General features: G+C 42.0%; 1 protein-coding gene across 3 annotated transcripts in view; it reads left to right on the plus strand.

Annotated features, from left to right (window-relative positions):
- Nucleotides 1-1,344: 1,344 nt before the first annotated feature.
- Nucleotides 1,345-20,711, plus strand: part of LOC308328692 (uncharacterized protein) — a 37,875-nt gene continuing 18,508 nt past the window's right edge. Inside the window, exons 1-6 of one of the 3 annotated variants that reach the window (XM_080782740.1) lie at nt 1,345-1,472; nt 13,613-13,678; nt 16,537-16,616; nt 16,911-17,043; nt 17,301-17,624; nt 19,140-19,236. In XM_080782740.1, coding sequence (XP_080638866.1) covers nt 1,376-1,472; nt 13,613-13,678; nt 16,537-16,616; nt 16,911-17,043; nt 17,301-17,624; nt 19,140-19,236 — 797 coding nt within the window. In that variant the 5' untranslated portion in view covers nt 1,345-1,375. The remainder of the gene's footprint in view (nt 1,473-13,612; nt 13,679-16,536; nt 16,617-16,910; nt 17,044-17,300; nt 17,625-19,139; nt 19,237-20,711) is intronic. The other 2 variants (XM_080782741.1, XM_080782742.1) reach the window with 2 other exon arrangements.

Genomic DNA, 20,711 nt, shown 5'->3' on the forward strand with positions numbered 1-20,711 from the left:
TGGTACAAGTTTCTATCTATAAAATAAATACAGTTTTATCGATTTAGAATTATTCGATATCCGATGAAAAAAAAGGTATCACGTATACAGTATAATTATTTAATTCTTTATTTTAAATTGTCAATTGCTTTAAATTGACTTAATCTTGGACTACAGTGATATTAATACTAAATGCCTCTGTGTATATGTAATTTGTAAGTTGATTAGCGGTATACTGTGGTTACTTTGCGCCACTTTTGATGCGTATGCATCGTCCCAGCATATGACGTCAGGGTATAACTGGTATAACTAGCTCTCAATGATGACGTAATAAAGATGTGGATTAAAGGACCCAATACCTTCAATGGTGACGTATATGTCGATCAGTGTCGGGTGGATTAAAGGAAATAACCTCTCTTACCTCTGACTCTTTAATGGAGAATTGGCTAAGAGTGGTACGGCTGAAGGGAGGATGCAATATTGTCAGATTGTCTAGTATTATAATCATGAACTTGAGAGTTTGTCTTAAAATATTCTTTGAAAGGTGTAGGAAGCATATTTGGAAGGTAAGTATATTTATAGATGAAAGAACAGGACTTATAGGCTACTGTCATAGATAGACAATACATTTAGATATTTAAACAGAGAGCATGAGGAGCCAAATAGTGAGTAGCTATTCTTACAAATTTATTTTGAATAATTAATAATGTGTGTAAATTAGATGGATATGTACTTGCCCAGACAATATTGCAATAAATGAGAGAGATATGGATAAATCAAACTGTAATAAAGGGTTAAGAGGCAAGCCTGATGAACGAGGCCCCATACCAAATTATGGTAGCCTATATGGTTACCAACTCTCCATCGTTTAGAGCTAAATGATAGTTTGAAACCAAATGGGCCCTTATGGGTCTGTAACCCTGAGTGTACAAATGGAACCAAATGTACCCTATATGGTCCACTTGGTTCTATTTGTACACTCTCAGAGTTAAATTAACATTGATTTTACAATACAAATTGCGGTCTCAGAGATAGAAATGCCATTAAATGGGGGTCAGTAGCCTATTGCATATCAAACTGGGGTTCCTTGAAATTTAACAGCTAGGTTTAGAATCACTGCTATAGACGTACAAATCCTATCTTATGGTGGTACCTGGCATGGTGTCCACGGGCTAATGAGTGTCAATTTGTGGCCGGCCCGGGGGTCCTTGACATGACAAAGTTTGGGAACCACTTCCCTATAGAGATTAGAGACCCATCATGGGTGCTTATTTCTTTCACACAATCTGGCAACACTGATGCGCGTTCGCGTCCCCTCTCTCTTCTCTCTCCGTCGTGAACGCGCCCGTCCGTCCGTCCAGAGAGGAGGAGGAGGAGGACTCGTCGGGGTTAGAAAATGGCGAGTCTGTGTAAAAGGCAGCAATGCACGATCGAGAGGCGCGGCTTTCGGCAGGAACTGGACTCATGGAGGCACAAACTCATCCACTGTGTAGGTGAGGAACGCGTAGCGACGCACGCACGACAACCGTGTGTGTTTTTGAAGGGCCGCGGCGTGCCGTTTTGTTTTTGTAGCAGGCGTTATAAGCCTCTGTTATAACTGCACTGTGGTGTGTGTGTGTGTGTGTGTGCGTGCGACTGTGTGTGTGTGTCTCCTCTCCTTCCTCCCTTCCTTCTTTCCTTCCGCGAGACACTTTTTTTGTCCGGTGGTGTAAAGTAACTTAAATACTTTTACTCAAGTACCGTACGGAAGTATTAAAAAAATGAATACGCTGGTTACTGGAGTATTTCAACATTTCTGTTCCTTAGAGGCAAATATTATTAGTTTTTACTCGACTCCAATCATAGTAAATGTATTTTAGTTTTACTTTTGGGCGGTAGCTTACTGTACTTTTACTCGAGTATATTTTTTCTTCCGGACTCTACTTGTAACGGCGAATTTCTACATTGCAGACAGTATTGATACTTTTACTTGAGTAAAAAAACTGTTTTTGTCAACCGTTTCCTCTCCTCACGAGCGGTCAGTCTGTGCTGTGAGCCAATTGGTTTAAACAAAGTCTTGTAGTTTTCTTGTAGTTTCGTAATTCCTCATGTTTGGCTGATTTGTGTCGTTCCGTGTAATTTAAAGGGCACCGTGCGCGTGTGTGTTTGTTTTAAAGGGAGTGTGTGTGTGTGTGTCGTCATCATCAAACAGTGCACGTTGCGTTTCTCGTCGGCCAAAATGGCAGATCTACAAGCTCACAAACGAAACGCGTCTGGTCTGTGACGTTAATATATACTCTAAGCTAAGGTGCCGTGAGCTTGTAGATTTGCTATTTTCGTGCACGCGACACCGTCGCCGTGCAACGACAAATTGCGGACCCCCCCCCCCCCACCATCATCACTGTAGTTTTGGCTGGGATGCGCGTTCGCGTGGGATGATGTGTACTGTATTTTGGTTGGGGGTTGCGGTGTGTGTGTGTGTGTGTGTGTGTGTGTGTGTGTGTTAGACAGTGATGGAAGGAGTACTCTCATGATTTACTTAAGTAAAGGTGTCAATACTGTGTGTGTGTGTGTGTGTGTGTATATATATATATATATATATATATAGGCTATGCAGAAGTCCCGTATTGACGGTACAATAGTATTGGCATCAAAAAATACTTAAAGTACCAAAAGTAAAAGTAGTCATTATATTATATACAGAAGGTCCCTCTTCATACGTTTTGAAATGTAGGAAAATCTTTTGAAAATAACCGATCGCAACGCAACGTGAGCTTGCCTTGGAGATTGTCTATTTTCAATTGGCCGAAATACAGTATAGGGCTGAAGTGGTTAATGTATGTTTTTGTAATTAGCAATTCGCAAGTCGATTGCTAACAAAGGTTTTCAAATAATTGTAGTGGACTAAAATTATAATATTATGCTCCTCTGAGATGTAGTGGAGTAGAAGGAAAAGTACTGAACAATTGTTCAAGTGTTCATTTTGGCATAATAGCCTTGCAAGATGTGGTGTATACCAGTGGATCCCAAACCTTTTCATGTCAAGGACCCCCAAATTGACCCCCACATTGACTAATTAGCACCGCAGACCCCCATTTGAAAAGGTATGCCAGGGACCCCCATAAGAGAAGATTTGTACGGCTCTAGCAGTGATTCTCAACCTGTTTGATTTCAAGGACCCCCCAGTTTGACATGCATTAGTCTACATTTCTATCTTTGGGACCCCCAATTTATACTGTAAAATCAATGTTAATTTAACTCTTAAGAGTGTACAAATGGAACCAAATTTGTACACTCAAGAGTTACAGACCCATAAGGGTCCATTTGGTTCCTAACTATCATTTAGCTGGGGAACCCCTGGAACTCCCTCAAGGACCCCTGGGGGTCCCGGACCCCACTTTGGGAACCCCTGGAGTATACAGTTATTTCTTTAGGCTTGGGGGCAAAACAACTGGCTTTTGACTCACCTTGCACAGGAGGCACCTTGCTGCAATCAGGAAGTGTGCCCCCCCCCCCCCTCCTAGAAAATGATTGTTTTAGTTTCATGCTAAACTATAATACTGGAATTATCTTTTATCTCGGGTGGTTCCTCCTCCTAAACCACAACTTCCCGAGAGAGAGAGAGAGAGAGAGAGAGAGAGAGAGAGACTTACAAAGCACCAGTAATCTGTAGGAGGCTGAAACATTTCACTAGTTAATATTATTATCATACTATAATCATCATCATACTATAATTCTGACAATGTCTGTCTGAATTTCTGTCACTGTGACTGCCGTAGCTCCGCACTGCCTGCACCAATCACTCCCACTTTTCACACAGGCATTGACCATAATAATATGGAGGTCTTAACGAAGCCCTTTTTCCAATTTAACAAATTATAAATTAAGTATTTCACAACGAACGGGTAAGGGCTAGTCTCTAATAACAAGCAACAATTGGACCTACTTGCTTGGCACTGTACAGCTATTTGGCTATTTGCTTAATTAGACCGTTGTTGTATGCCAGCCGTGTGTTGTGGCGTGTTGGTGAGCTTGTAGATCGGCTATTTTCGTCATATGATAGTGTCAGTCTTAAGTTAACAGAGACATGTGCATTCGTTAAATTATTTTATTAACCCATTGACGCCTGGTGCAACGTATACGTTGTTCTACCCTTGATGCGCTCTCTGTGTCTCATCAGCTATTGCTATACATGTAGCAACATAACTATTTAAAAAGAAAATCATCAGAATTTGAAGGTTTTCAGAAACCTTAGGTCAGGCCCTAGAAGGCGTTCCCAGATTCGGCCTCAGGCATCAATGGGTTAATAGACCACCACGAATATAGTGAATTAACAAGTCCCAACCACACAATGGCTTGCAGAGGCCATTAAATGTTGAATACAAACCTGCCTAATACTGTTTGCATGTTTTAGTATTTTGCTGCCTCACACAAAAAAATCACACCCGTGTGAAGTGAGTGGTGCAACTCCGTGTGGGGTACCCAGAAGTTCCAGACCCCCAGGAACACGCCCATGGGGGCCGGCCCGGTTCCGGCGAGCCGCCCCGCATCCAAAATGATTAAGACATGAGATATATATATATATATACACACACTGTGCAACAGTGACACTTGGTTGTGAAAACCAACCAAAAGATATTTTCGTGCTCGGACACATATAGCTGTCTATAGGAGTGGTTGCACCACTCAATAAAATATAAATATTTGTATTATTATTTCTACTTATGGACTGGTTTTCAGCCTCATGTCCAGTTATCACCAGCCCTCATGTTACTTAATTACACCCGTTATAACACGGGGTAATAAACATGTTCCAGGTAAGCCTGATTTATACTTGGTTGCACACTGGTATTGGATGCCATAAATATCAGATATACAACGCTGCAGATCACATTCACGTAGTATTCACTGAACAACACCAGCACTCAACCAAGTTTAACCGGTGCTTTGCATAGACAAGCTAGGCTTTCTGCTGCTGATTAGACTGAAAATGAACAGAGGGAAGATTCTGGTCGGTCACTCACTGCTCCCAACCCAAGGCCCTGCAGCAGTTAGTCAGCCCCTTCTTCTTCATGTATGACCGACAACTGTCCCTTGTTCCCTGGCTCTGCATGACAACAACGGAGCTCAGCCTGCTAGTACAGAATGGCAGATCCTGTCCATGACAACAACAAGCCCATAGTTTTGTTTGGCTTTTTGGTGGAGAGTGCTGCACGCCACCACCACCAACACCACCCCGTTGAAGTTGTAATGGGCATTTTGTCTTTGTGTATTTAATGTGAGCCTGTAAGAGACCACAGGGCAAAAAGGAGGGCAATTGTCCTGTTGGAACAGCGGAAACTATTGTCTGTATGTCTCGCATGCGTGTGTCCATGGAACACCAGCCCCCGTCTGCAAACTGTGCTCTCCAGCTGATGACATGTGTTCTGTTCTCTGTCCTCAATCGGAGAAATTTGGAATTCCAAATAGTTTTGGAACAGGCTAGGCTAACATTTAAAAAGTCTGGAATTTCAGCCATTCATGCAGAGGTTGGTGTGGGTGAGTGTTTAAAGATGTAGTTCTAGATCAAATGACAAATGATTGACAATGGCTAGATTGTCTTGTTTTGTCTTCGTATGGCTATTTGGGCCATCTCTTAATTTGCAAACATTGCTGAGGCTTGTTCATTTTGACAGACTCTGTATATGCTCTCTCTCACACACACACACACACACACACACACACACACACACACGCACGCACACACACGACTCCTCCAACAGTTTTGAATTGCATTGTCTTGGCAGGCTTGTATGTGTAGTACGGTATTTGAGCTTGCATGCATGCATGCATGTGTGTGTATATATATATATATATATATATAAGTGTTCACACTCAGACTTACGCCCACATGTTTTTATGTTTGCATTTCACTCATGGTCTCACTGAGTTTGGTTATTGTGAGGTTTGCTCTGTGCAGCATTACACCATTTGAATGTCACTTTGCATCACATCGTGTTAACTATTCATGGAGGCTTTTTCCCCCTGTTAGATGTTCCCTCAAAGCTGTCACCTCATTGCTTACTGTACAGGCTGATGCATCTATGTTGCTGCTTCGATGAGGAGCCCAATGTATGGCCAACAAATGTCATTACAAGCACTCGCGTTGCTTTTGCCCACGGAGGCTTGATTTATAGTAGAATTGGCTGCACGTCTGTGTCGCCCGTCGAAAATATCCGATCTACAATCTCACAATGAGTCACGCTGCCTGTGACACATTGTGAACTTGTTGATGGTCTAATTTAACTATGTATAAATCAGGCTTAAATCTCTTAAACCCCAGGGGGGTCCGGGGGGAAAATCTGCAACATCGGAGTTGGAACAGGAGACCAATTGGGTCTCCATTGACCCGTTGAGCGCTGTTCAGAGGTGGACATCCGATGCCCCCACCGGTGTACAGTGTGTGAGATGGATGACTGGGCTGCAATTTACAATTAACATTTTAAGCAATTTACAGATGCTCTTATCTAGAGAGACTTACCAAGTGTGAGATCAGAGGCGATAAAGTCACATAATTGGAGTGAAACGAGAAGATTTTAGTTGTGCTTCAAAGAAACTGTAGAGTGTTGAATAACCAGGTGAACATCAAACCTAGCATCGGTCTGAACAACAACATGCCATCGGACTAGCATTTGTGGTCAAGCAAAAGCACAAATCCAACAAGTTAGTAGAAATTAGAAAACCAACATAGATCTGCATAGTATTACTAGCATCTAATCCAAAAAAGTGACAAGAAGAAGGGATAGAACTTAAGCACTGTAATGATCTTACTTGTGTCCTGTCTCAAGTAATCAGTGAAACTTTGACTCTCTCTCTCTCATTATATCCCCAGCACCCAGAGCTTCCTTTTACATCTGCATAGAGCCCTGCTCAGGCATGTCAATGACCCTCTTTGTATGATATGGATGTATGATCGGCTTCAGTACGTGTGAACACGATCATATGATTTTTAAACGATGATCCCGACATCCCGTCAGAAAGGGCGGTGACGGAGAGAGGCTAAGAATCGATTCAACGGGTCAATTGATTATTTTTGCTATAGTGATCCCGCATGCACGGAAGCAGTGATGATGCAGTGTGGGTGGAACCCAATTCTGGGCGGGAACCCCTTTTGGTGTTTTAAGCATTATGTTACTTTAGCTATTGAAAAATAGCAGATCTACAAGCTCATAGCGTGGCACGTGCCGCGCTACGAGCTTTAGAAAAATCGTGTATAACCTTTGAATATATATATATTTTCAGAGCTAACATTTTTAACCCAAATCTTTGCTTCCGGGAGGTCCCTCCCTGGAACAACATATTTTCAGATGGGTGTCGGCGGCCAATTACATAAAATTCTTGGGGGTCCTTGACATGAAATATTTTGAGCACCACTGACAGAAACATAAAACTGTCATGATTTAGCAGACATTTGTAGAATCGTCCTCAGGTCTAAATGGGTTAATATTTTTGGTTATATACACTGCTTTGAGCTCGGAGAAGCTCCAGCTCTCAAAGATTGTGGGTCTCCTTCTCTCTCTCTGAGTTGTACTGTAGTGTCAGTGGGGGATGGGTGGGTCGTGCAGGCGTTGGATACGAGTCAGAGACCCTCAGAGCTAGTAGGGCAGCAGCATGAAACAGGAGGGTTGTCCAATGGGAAGAGGAGCACTGCACTCCCATGATGAAATGTTTGCATTCAATTAACATTTGAAGAAATTCTACATTCTTTATGTACAGATTAGAACCCTACTGTGTATACAGACCCTTACGGGTCCATTTGGTTACTTGTCACACTCATGAACAGTTTTGCTCTTTGAATTGGTGAATGTAAGTTGGGACATATTCTCCATAAGTGATTAATTAGTAGGACTAGAAATGTACGCACGCACAGTTTTATATAAGTGCTAAAAGTCTAACCAAATGGCATCTTTACTTCAGACCTATGTGGGGTGGATATGACTCACAGATTTCCTGTTTTGCTTGTGTTCATTTTACTTACCGGTATGTGTTATTTAAACTTAATTGCCTGCCAAAAAAAGCAGATCTACAAGCCCACAACAACATGTTGTGACGTGTGTAACACCGGCACACAACACAATATACATTTTCCCATGGCAATATCGGTAGAGGGCACAGTGGAGTAACTACATTTCTTATTTGTTTTCCCGGTGAAAACACAATCCCTTTCTAGCCAAAAAAGTGCATTTATGTGTGGTGGGGGCTCTAAAGTGTGTCCACTAAGGAAAGTAGGCTTTCTAAATTCACAACCCGTCTTTGTATTGGTGAGTAAGTAAAACATATATTTTTATTTTCGCTACAGAGGAGAGGCTGGTCTGCATCTCATGCGAGCCAATCAGTTCCATAGCCTAATGCAACGGCAGCAAGAGCAGTAAGGTTATGGAGCAGAGCTAGGAGACACGTAACACATAGCAAGCAGCTTCTGAAATCCAAAACTAGGTCAGACAGCCCGAGTAGGCTCTGATAAAATAACTAGTCAAATAGACTGGACATGTCATCCCTTGAGCACTTGATCACTGTTAACAACAGGTCATTGATCACGTCACGATTACAAATTTAAGTTGACGATAATTGCCAGACAAATAATTGTGATTAACCAATTAATTGTGTTTGTGGCATTGAATGTTGGAACAGGGTACACTACAGGCTTTAGTTCCGACACTATTATTGGTCATTAGACCGACAACCTATACCTCTAACCCTAACCTAACCATAACCGCAAGCACGGGAGCAGCTCATGTTCGAGCGCTAGTCCAACCGTTGTTCCCGCATGTCGGTCTAATGCTCTGTCGGAATTGCCATCGAATCCGGTTCGAACATATGAATTAGGAATACATTAGGTAGAGGGCATAATATAGCCTATCTTATCACGGAACTATCAGTCGGTACGTAGCTGTTCCATCACATCTAGATGTGATTGTTGGCTATATTTTCTTACCGCCTGCAGCCGTGTTTGTTCACCAAATCAAAACCAGTGACTTCACGATCGGTTGTTGGTGATGTACAGCGCAGGTTAAGGGATGGAATTAGGGGGTATAAGCTGATCCTAGATCTGCCCCCTGAAAGGGGATTTCTTCTATTAAGTGGTGTTTGGAAGGACATGGGTGTCACTCCAAATCTCTCTCTTCGCCTCCCTGTCCCTGATTGGTTGGAGATGTAGGTCAGAAGAAGGCTAAGACAGATTGGGTAGTGTAGTGTTACTTACAATTAGCACACACACGGCTCAATGGTTGGTACTGTAGGTGCTCAAACAAAACTGGCTTATAGGGAAGGTTGTGGTTAAAACAACTGTTTATTTAGGGATCCTGCCGTGGCACAATATACTTTAAACAACACACTTGACCTGAAGCCTATTCTACAAAGGCCTTCGAAATCAGTAGCTCTCACACTTTTCCAACAATCCAAAATAGCAGATGTACAAGCTCGCAGCGCGGCATTAAGTGATTCATTATATCTGCTATGTAATGTAGATCTGCTATTTTTGTCTCCCTAATCTTCCATTGAGACAGTTAGACCCTGAGGATTACAACCATACTATGGAAACTCTCCCTCCTTCCCTTTACTTTGGTCAATTCCTCTGGGAGGTTTTGATGTAGGGCTACATATGGTATCTAGCGCACACACAAGCTGGAGAGCCTAGTCTACTCTAGGCCCAGGTAGATGGTATACAGATGGAGAGGTGATCACAACTTTCCTGTCGAGATATCATTTAGACATTGCTTATGCTTAAAGGTAAGGTAAGTGATGTGTTTTGATTAAAACAATATGTTTTTTTTGTTTTATTGTTTGTTAAAAGGTTAAATCACTATTCTGATAGTAATCAATCATTGCTATAGTGTTTGTTGTTCAGTCTCAGGGGTCTCTGTGTCTCTCCAGCTCTTTAAATTAAACTCATTCACTGCCAGTCTTTAGCCACTGCCAGTGCTTCTGAGCGTTTCAACTAATCGTTTCAACTAAATGTGTCACCGCCATGCTCCGTTCTTTAGTTATTGGCAGTTGAATTGGCAGTTTTCACCAAAACTGTCTGGGAACGGAAAGCATAGAAGGTTTGGATCTTTTTCCGGGTGTATTTTTCTTTCGGAAATCCTAGGATCACTCGCGGGTTGCGGACGAGCTCCCTCTATTGTAAACACCAAATGACGTACGTTTGTGACGTCGCCGTACGATAACGGACACATCGTGTCATAGTGTCGACAAGAGACTTATCAAAACAATTTCATCTTTACTAGTGATGAAATGGCGGGTTATGAAATCCATCACATCAAATGTGTGAAATTGGATTTGGCACACTGTGCCATGATGTGGCTTCTGTGACATTTGCCTTCAACAATAATTCTGTAAACTAGGAACTAGGTGACCGTTGGCATTTTTCAAATCCTATAGCGTACTTTGCAGCTTCAAGTTTCACGACTTTGACTCAATCTGTGGCTTTCATGAAATTCATGTCCTACTGGGGATGCTAACCCAGGTCCATGTGGGAGACTAAATGTCACTCTTCAGGAACGAATCCCTCACTTGGCTCTGAGAAATATTGCGGCTTATGAGCTTGGTGCAGAACTACTATGTCTGTGTCATACCTGCCCCAGACAAGGGTCGACATTTCTCAATGGAAGTGTAGTGCTAGTTCTGTGTATAATAATACATAATCTACCATACAGATTGGATAAAATACAGTTTGGTTGAAATAATGTTTTAGTCACTAAAGTCAGCTGGAGGATTGATATAAAATGTCTTTCGTGAGCACATTTGGGCACATTTTGCCAAACAACTTTAGGTGAAACATGATTATAACTTAACATCTCGATCATCATTTATTTATTTTTAATGTCTATAGGCACTGGAAGAAGCCCAGTTAATATGTCTAAGTTATCTCTAATATCCTTCACTCAACTGTTCCCAATTTTGTTTTCATCTTGCAACTTGATCATTATCACTATTCCACACCTCTTTAGCTCTTTATATTGTATATCTGGAGGCTATGTAGATACCATACATCGAGCTACATCTGTGTAGCACAATCTGAATGGTGGCCTAATTCCTGTTCTGCCATGATTAATTGCCCAATGTTCTATCAAGCAGTCAAAATGCTTAACCCACCTTTTTGTAGAGGCTGAGAAAACCATTTCCACAGCCATAGTCTCATCACTTGAAATAAAGACACATTATAAACCACTTTCAACCTGGCATCCCTATTTTGACCTTTTTGGGCGGTTTCTATATGAGAAAAATGGCAAATCAAAATGCTCACAAAGCATTGTGATTTGCGACACGTTGTGAGCTTGTAGATCTGCTATTTTCGCTACTAGTCATACAGCAACGTATCCCGGGATTAGAGCTGTGTTGTCTTGGTATTTTCATGTTTTTTTTGTTTCACATCGACCACACCCCAAACCCCCAGCAGCACTATGTTGTATTTTAGATGTGCTTTGTGGAGTTTGCATGGCAACGTCAGCCTCCATCAATATTTCATCTGCAGCACATTTAGGCTACTTGTTCTACTCCAGTGTGCATCAAAGCCTAAATTTATGCATCTGGCACCAAAAAAAAGGGCTGAGTTTTGAAGCAGCTGTATAGATTGTCCTCCAGCAGAAAAGCTTTGGTATTACCTAACTGTTTTTCTTTTTCATCTTTTATTTATTTATTTTTGTACAGTATGACGCATTATTTAAATGCCCTAAACTCAAATTTCCTGAAGAGTGGTTTGATGTCATGCCGCTGCTCTGTCAAACGAAAGTGGATGACCTAGTTTTTTCTTCTTTTTTTTTTTTCCTCCTTCCGCTGCCTCTGAAATATTTTCAGAAATGGGATTGGATGGCTGCGGCTGAAGTCCTGTGCACTAACCCAGAAACAGGCTACACAACGCTCCAGCTACAGGCTAACGCTATATTTCACCACCTCCCTCCCTCCCCTCTCCCCTCTTCTCTGTTTGACTCTCGGGGGGGAGGGGGGTGGTTGGGAGTTGGGTGAGAAGCTGAGAGAGAGGGCATTTGAACACATGACAGTAGTACAGTATATGATTGGGCTCACTGTAAGTTAAGTTTAGGAGGAGGGTAGATGGCGAGGAGGGCTGGAGGTTTTTGGCTCTCTTTTCTTTCTCTCTGCTTCTTCTCCTGCTGCCATCTGTGAAGACGTGAATCTTAAAGTAAGTAGAACACATTGGACTAAAAGGAGAGATGTTATGCAACTCACACAGTTGGCATGGCTCGGTGATGCTGATGGTAGTGCTGAAAAAACTTGGGGGGGGGGGTAATATGTTATCTTCTGTAGGTTGAATGTGCTGCTTTCGAACGTGAGATTTTCTGAACCCTTTTATTCATCGTACTATACTATACTTTGTCGCACGGCGTTATCGCCCCCCAACGGAAATGGTCGATCTCCAAGCTCGTCGTGAGCATGTAGATTGACTACTTTCGCTGTTATTCGCAATGTTAATTACTATTGTTGCGTCTGGAAATGTCCCGTTGAGCCACTGTTTTGCCTCATCCACATGGTTTGGTTAATGAAGAGTCATGTCTGTGTTGGAATTGGACTACAGTACAGTCTGAGTGTATGTACTGTACGCTCCTCCTATGGTCTCTGATTTAGGATTTGCTTCAGTAGGCAGATGCTGCCTCTGACCTCCTTAGCGCTTGGTTAAACACGTGTTGTAGTTTTGGATCTGGTATATATATTGACCCTATGGCGGTAGGCAGACTTTAGCATATTGTATTATGCACTGTTCAGTGAAGGCCTGCGAAGGCAATATGCACTATGAACTTGGAACAGCTGGGACTGTACGTATAGGCTGCAAAACGAAATGTCATCGGTGCGACTCTTCCTTCGGTCCTAAATACAGAATATATACAGAATATATGGACGGCCTTGTGCTGTAAAACGACCTTTTGTCATTTTTATCTGCCATGTACAACTGCAGGAAGCCTGCAGCTTTCCTGCCCGTTTTCTCGGTTTTAGTTTGGTGTAGCGCGCTGGATTCCCATGAAAGCTAACGGTGTAGTTCCCGCTCTGCAACAGGGTTCACGATAATGTTCATATCATCACCTTTCCATCTCTTTCTGTCAGTTTCTTTTATTGTTACAACATGTACCATAAGTGCACCCAACTCCATAGTTGCTTCAGTTGCTTGGCAACCGGAGGATGGATGGAGTCGGAGTGCATGTATTTACCGTTAAAGTAAAAACCTGCCGATAATGTGTTTTAACGGGGTGTGTGCGGGGGTGTGTGTGTGTGTGTGTGTGTGTGTGGGGGGGGGGGGGGTAGATTTAGCTGAGGGGGTTGTCAAGATGAAATGGAAAGCCAGAGATAAGCCTGGTTGTATGGGAAGTGTATGATCCGTGTCAGTGATGTGCAGCACACTTGGCCCTAATTGATGTTTCTTTTTTCTTTTTCTTTTTGCACACTAAATTAATTTGGACCCTTGGGCAGAAATTGGGTTGTCTCAAAGCAGTCATACATTTTGAGAGTATGCTCTGCAGCTGTTGGTTTCTATACAGTCTGACTTAAAGTATTACACATTTACGGTTGAAATCTTTCTTTCTTTCTTTCTTTCTTTCTTTCTTTCTTTCTTTCACATGGCGTATGGCCTGTTGATTGATTGATTTGATTTGCTTCTGTTCTGTAGGTTTTGAGAGCATTCTGGAGGGTCTGTTTGGTCCAGGGCTGGTAGAAGATCTGAAATTATTTAAAGGTAAGTCAATACAAAAAAATAAATAATAATAATCCATAAGAGAACATTACTGCATGAATAAATTCTGCTATATCATTAGCATTAGTACCAAAAAAAACGGCTAAAGTTGACTGCTTTAGTCAACATTCCAAATGTAATCTCTTGGCCAGCCTGGCATTATGATTTTGGAGTTATCATTATAGGTGAAAATTCTCCAAATCCTCAAAAAATGGCAGATCTATACCGTGCATGCTCAAGATCAGACTTGATACATCTTGAGCTTGTAGATCGGTTATTTAATTTGGGAGAATCTTTGAATGGGCCTTGAGTGGTGAATAAAGTGTTTGTGTTATCTGTCCTTATTATAACAATGCCACACCATTGTACCATGTGGTGCCCATCTACATTCACTCCCTCCTCTCCTCTGGGCTGTTGAAAAGAGCATGCTTTGTGTGTTACATGAAGTTGGTGTTTTGGATGGCACAGGGCCCATTATAAAAAAGTCCACAATTCCTTCAGACTATTATGACGATGCATAATGTTAATGAAAACAATGTATGTATTATTCTGGGTTTTCACGTCATTCCCATGCCACAGTATAACTGTAAATGATAAAGCAAGGGTCTTTCATACAAGTTGGTAAAGAAGGCTGTTGGAATTTAAATTTGATGTTAACACTAATTATGCTAAGGATGTGTATACACGTCCTGGGAATCAAAACCACGGGGTGCTAAGGACGTGTATAAGCATCCTAAGGTAATTTTTTATTGATATGAAGAATTCCTCTGCAAAAATAGTATTAAGTGAACAAAATAAATATTCGTTTCGGGATACCAATTGTATCCAGTCAGGAGAGAGGACCCCGGCCTGGGCCGTGGCTCAGCGGTCCAGGCACCTTGGCCGGTAGCCCGAGTCTGGCAGTGTGCCGCGATCCCGACGGCCTTTACTGTCACTCCCCCACTCTTTCCCCCATTTCCTGTCAAAAACCCACCATACGTACTTCCTCTATAATAAAAAAAAAAAAGAAAGCCGCAAAAACAAAACATTAAAGGAGAGAGGAGAGAGGACCCCACAAAGATCATTTAGAGGTTTCAGTTCCAATTTGGCTTTTTTTCTTCGTTTCGTCACTTTCAATTTCACTTGTTTATCCTGTGTGAGTTCTCTCTCTCTCTCCTGAGTGGAGGAAATCGGATTCGGTATGCTGACCAGAAAATGTCTTGTTTACTAAAGAACATGAGTGACAGGGAGAGATCAGAGAGACCCCTGCTACTGAACAAACACAGTTTGGTCTTTGTTCAGTATCAGGGGTCTATATTGGAGAATATAGACCCATTTAACACATAGTTAAAGATGGAGTGCCATGATTTTTTCCCCCCCGAAAACATCATCATCAGGTCATTATATTGTTATATAAGGAGGAAGATTTTTTTCCAAAAAAGTCTACAGTATTTGTTAAAATGTCGTTTTTATGTGGGCACCCCCACCAGTTCATTATGTATGCCTGATGGGTGGTGATCCACCTGAACTTAAGCCACACACACAGCTGTAGTTGTATGATGAAGGGGAGGGGTTAGGGGAGGGGCTGATAATAAACACTATATTACTGTTTTTTTCATTGGCAAGTTTGACTGTCAAGGGTTCAGTACATCATTGTACTGTACATAAACACGACACCAGGGTATCTAATGAAGTACAGTCACCTCATAGACAAAACTGGAAAAATAAAATAATTGTGGCACTCCATCTTTAACAAAGAAAAAAGAAAGTAAGGAGAGATACACCCCTTTTGAATGGAGCATGCTTACTCGATTCCTTTCCTCTTACGATTAAAACAAATGGTGACAGGGAATTACCATGGCCCACATATATTTATATTTAAAATTAATGTTCATTAATTCATTGATGTTGATGTAGGGAAAACCCCACCATACTTCCTCACCGTGGAACATGTGCTTTCTGTGTACGCAGCGAGAACCTTATATCGGCCTGAATGTTATGCATCGGTGGGTTCAAAGCACATTTAGAACACTGCAGGTTCCGTGTTTTTACACAGTGCATCTTGTAAGCTGCTAGGCAGCACGCCGTCGAGTTAATGACGGAGACGCGAAGTGACAAAACAACAAAATGTAAAACAATTGGCGCCGTGCGGTCGTATCTTGAGTGCAAGCTTCACAGTAGCTTTTATTATAAATATTATTGTTGATGATGGAAGAAAAAGCTAAAATTAAATCTGTCCACATTTTATTTAACCCATAATACCTGAGGCTGATTATATCCTACAAATGCCTTCTAAATCAGTTCCAACCACTGTTCTAAATCCTACTTTTATTTTTTTAACCTATGTTTCTATATACTGTAGCTAAAATTTGAAAGGACACGGATGCTTTCCTGGTCTTAACGGGTTAAGAGAACTAGTGCAGTCAGTGGACGATCGGGGCGTGGCCGCTGTTCGTAAGGCGTGCCTGTTGGCAGGCGGTTGGTTTTGGAGGAAAGCTCATCCTGTCGACTTCATACTCGACCCCGCCACTTCATTTGGCCGTCGGCATCGAGGTTCTCGTCTCCAGCTTTGTGCAGGACATGCATGCATATAATACACCCGTGCATGCATACATGCAGTGATTCCTGAAATGTACAGATGGATATTATTTGCGTACTACTGGAAGGTCGAAGGCTAGGTCTTGCTGAATCATCAGTCCAGATCAAACATGGAATTGGATGTCCTTTATTTACAATAAAAATTAAAAAAAATCTATTTTTAACACACATGCACGCGTGTACACACACACACACACACACACACACACACACACACACATGCTGGTGAAAAGGACTCAGAATGGTACAGTAACTGACATGTCACTTTTGTTGTGTGTCCGCAGGTTGTGAGCCCGAAGCGGTATCTGATTGGTCCTTCGATGAGAACTGTCTGTTCTGCTGCTTAAGACGTGACAAAGTGAAGGTAAGCTTTTCTTCTCATGCACCAGTTTTTATGTTGCTTAGTATTCATTCCAACCAGTAAAAAAAAAAAGTGTGAGCCTACAGTGTTGTGAATGTATAATATATGTGCCCTGGGCTATGTGCAGCCAGGGTTTCCCAGCACAACCCCTTTTTGATAAGCAATAATGTTTATATTGAGAACTAGGCCTCGTCGATGGAAACTGGACAAACAGCTTCATTGTTGTATGCATTTTTAATGAGTTCATTAATATCCTGTTTGATTCTGATGACCTTTTTATTTTTGCCCTTTTGTCAGGAGCACTTAGTTAGCTTAAGCAACCAGGGCCTTGAAGATACACAGAAACCTCTCCTGGTTAAAGACCAGACCAAACTTAACAGACTAGAGAAGCAGGCGGAGGAATTCCTAAATGCAGTCCTCTACAGAAAGGGTGAGTTTCTATATCGGTGATCACAGATGATGACATTGGAAGTGAAAGTGGATGTAAACTTGTAAAGCCTAATTTATTCTCTGTAGAATGACAACCTCCTTGTCTAAAAGAACAGATGCTCAAGCTAACGGCACGCCACACAGCGCGAAGATTTGCTCTTTTACGCAAGCAACACCATCGTGCAATGGAAGATAAATTTAAGCTTAAGGTGAAATGTATCTTTGATTGTTTTGCCCTTGTGCCTTTTCCTCTGTCAGATGTCCCAAGCTTCTCGGACCCTCACATTCCAATAGTGGCTCGAGAGATCATGCAGAGAATGATCCGCCAGTTCGCCGCCGAATATACCTCAAAAACCAGCCCCACTCAGGACAGCCCCTCGGACCCGGAGCCCTCCACTGACCAAAGCCTGGCGCGCCCGCCCTCGTTTACGGGGGCGCCGCCGTCTGCCAGCCCCCCTGCCGCCCTCGCCACCACCGCCGCACACAGCCAGAACCCGGTCCTCAGCAAACTCCTCATGGCCGACCAGGACTCCCCTCTCGACCTCACCGTCAAGAAGCCCCCGGCCGAGCCCAGTGAACAAGGTACAGCGAACGTCGCTGCGCACCCAACGACACCACAGATGCCAAAACGCAAGATCAGAGTAAACGGTTTACTTTGATCTTGCAGATTGCATCTGTGGTTTACCGTAAACCTCGTGAAACGTAATCGACAAACGACAAAGTAAATGGTCACGACTGGAGTGCAAAGAAAACAAAGGACCTTTTGCACCGCATCCATATTGACATGCGTAAGGGTGATGTTGCGTCCTGTACAGGTGTTACCAATGATGCTAATTATGGCTCTGCTTAGTGTAGCGGAGCCCCAGTGAGCCAACGTGCACAATAGCAGCACCCTGACTCCGTTTGATCTGAAAGGAACACGTCTTTATTTTATATCATTGGTAACACCTGTGTCTACCTAGTACTTCATGCCAATATTGGCTGCAGTGGAGGAGGGAAAAAAAGTCTTATTTAGTGCTACAATACAAAGTCACTAGGATACCAGGAAAACATCGAGCCTAGTGTCTGTCTAAACAACCTGCTCTCTAAATAACATCATTCCGCAACTTGGGAGCCAGGGGAGAGAAGAGGCTAGGATGTGTGATCCATAGATATATACCTAGGATGTCCTGATACACTTTTTTCGTTGCCGATCCCGATACCACAATTTCTGTGTTAGCCGATACCGATACTAGTGTTGTGATCTCGTGTTGTGTTTATAGCCATCTAGCTAGCTATACATCTCGTGTTGTGTTTATAGCTATCTAGCTAGCTATACATCTCGTGTTGTGTTTATAGCTATCTAGCTAGCTATACATCTCGTGTTGTGTTTATAGCTATCTAGCTAGTAGCTATATACATCTCGTGTTGTGTTTATAGCAGACTCCTCCTCATACTGTATGTGCAATTGCTGTTTGGGCAACTCGAAAGCAAACTCCACATGCCCCAACATTTTATTTACCTGCCATAGTGTCAACTCCTTACCCCTGTGTCGGATCGGTGGTTAGACTGGCATATTCTCTGATACCGATATGACAAATAACATCTCTAATATATACACTATGATACCACTGATTGGCCTCTGTACTATACATTGGAGCCATGTGTCCACCTGCCTGCCATAATGGCATAAGGGGCAAGCCATAGCTTATAATGCGTGTATGCCCTACGTATGTCTATTGAAGCAGAATGCCACTCCACAACTAAAATCGTGTTGAATTTACAACAAGTTTGTCAAGTGGTTTGGTTTGTCATAAATGTCAGTATGTTACGATGCTGGCTACTTGGTTAAATAACAAATGTGGATTTTCATACTTGGACCTAAACGGGTCCATTTGGTTCCATTTGTACACTCTCAGAGTTAAATTAACTTTGATTTTACAATATAAATTGGGGGTCCCAGAGATAGAAATGTCATTAAATGGGGGTCCGTAGACTAATGCATGTCAAACTGTGTTTTGCTAGAGCTGTAAAAAACTTGTCTTATGGGGGTCCCTTGCATATCTTTTCTAATGGGGGGTCCGTAGTCTAATTAGTGTCAATTTGCCATCTTTCCAGATGGAGTCCTGGACCTGTCCCTCAAGAAGAGCCGTCACAGCAGCCGTCTGTCTGGCCATGCCCCCTACCAGTCTGCACCAGCGACAACAATCAAAGGGTAAGATGGCCTTCTGTCCCCATGGTCCATGTCTGTCCCCACAGCAGTGCTTCTCAACCTGGGGGTCTGCATGATGATGTATTTATTTGATGATTCTATTTAAGACCTTTTTAATACCTCAAAAGGAAAAAAGACCATTACTGCATTTAAAGTAATCAGCAAACTATACCATTAAAAACTGGTCAGACATTGGCCAAGTTGTCAAAATTATATAAGAAAGGGGCAATAAATGGTGAAAAGGTTGAGAAGTGCACTGACTCTTTTGCTTTAGCCTAATCTGATTTGTGATAATCATTGTCCATTTCAATTTCATGAAATCAAATACGAGATTAAGTTTGACCTCAATAAGTCACCTTAATGACTTATTGAATTTCTGACACACACACACACACACACACACACACACACACACACACACACACACACACAAACTCGCAAAAAACATCTAATTAGGAATTGATTGACTCCGAGAGTCTGTCAATAGTAGAAGCATTTTGTGTTACCACGGTTACTATAATATTGTGATGTTCTAGCAGGGCTAACAATTGACTAGCAATAGCTTGATAATGTCCTTGCTACAACTCTTCACTTGTTGCATCGACAGAACTTCTAACAAAATGGAGTTTCTGCACATCAACCTCAGTTTAATAACGCCATGTTTTGACTCTGCATCTCCTCTGAAGATATTAATTCTGTAAAAGCAACACGCTTTTTTAAATAACATTGAACCAGATCAGCAGAGGCCACACTCTTATACTCTTAAGAATCTCTATACAAATAACTCGACTATAGTCTGTTCATTTAAAAAAACACGCAAACCAATGTCTTTTATCGAATCATAAAAGACATTGGTTGAAGTCTTTATTTCATAACCCACAATTCTGTTCCGTTTTCCTCTGAGGCGAATCCTCTCTTGACATCATTATGCTTTGGCCTGGGTGTTGTTGGTGCATTTGAAACTGAACATGCCTGTAATTCAGTTCTGATTTGGATTAATTAAGCACCAGTTGCTTTGCTCCCTCTGTCTTGGCTACAGTGGGATTAGACGCAATCGTAAATGATGATCATCACTTTTTTTAGCAGAATAGAGCGGCCTGTGGTTTAGATCTCACTCTGTATGTGAACCAGATATTTGCATGACGGTATCTAGTTCTCATACGGTCTTTATCCTTGAAGGGCTGAGCATGTGAATGAAAACCAGCCGCGCGAAACGATCAGGAATTATTTAAATGACGAAAAACAGACCTCAGAAATAACTTCTTGTCAACACTTGTGTTCAATAAACACCAACAGCGCATTTTTCTGATTTGTCCGACATTATTTGTTCATTATACTTCTGTCATGATCTTATCACCAATCACGAGTTTGATTGCTTTAATTTTCCACATGTTTGAAAAATCAACAAGTGTTATCGTTATTTCCTGCCATGACCGAATGTCTTGATTTGCGTTGGTAATTATCTTAACCCATTGAAA

This window comes from Protomyctophum bolini, assembly GCF_963924005.1.
Source record: "Protomyctophum bolini genome assembly, chromosome: 14".
In the NCBI taxonomy this organism is placed as follows: domain Eukaryota; kingdom Metazoa; phylum Chordata; class Actinopteri; order Myctophiformes; family Myctophidae; genus Protomyctophum; species Protomyctophum bolini.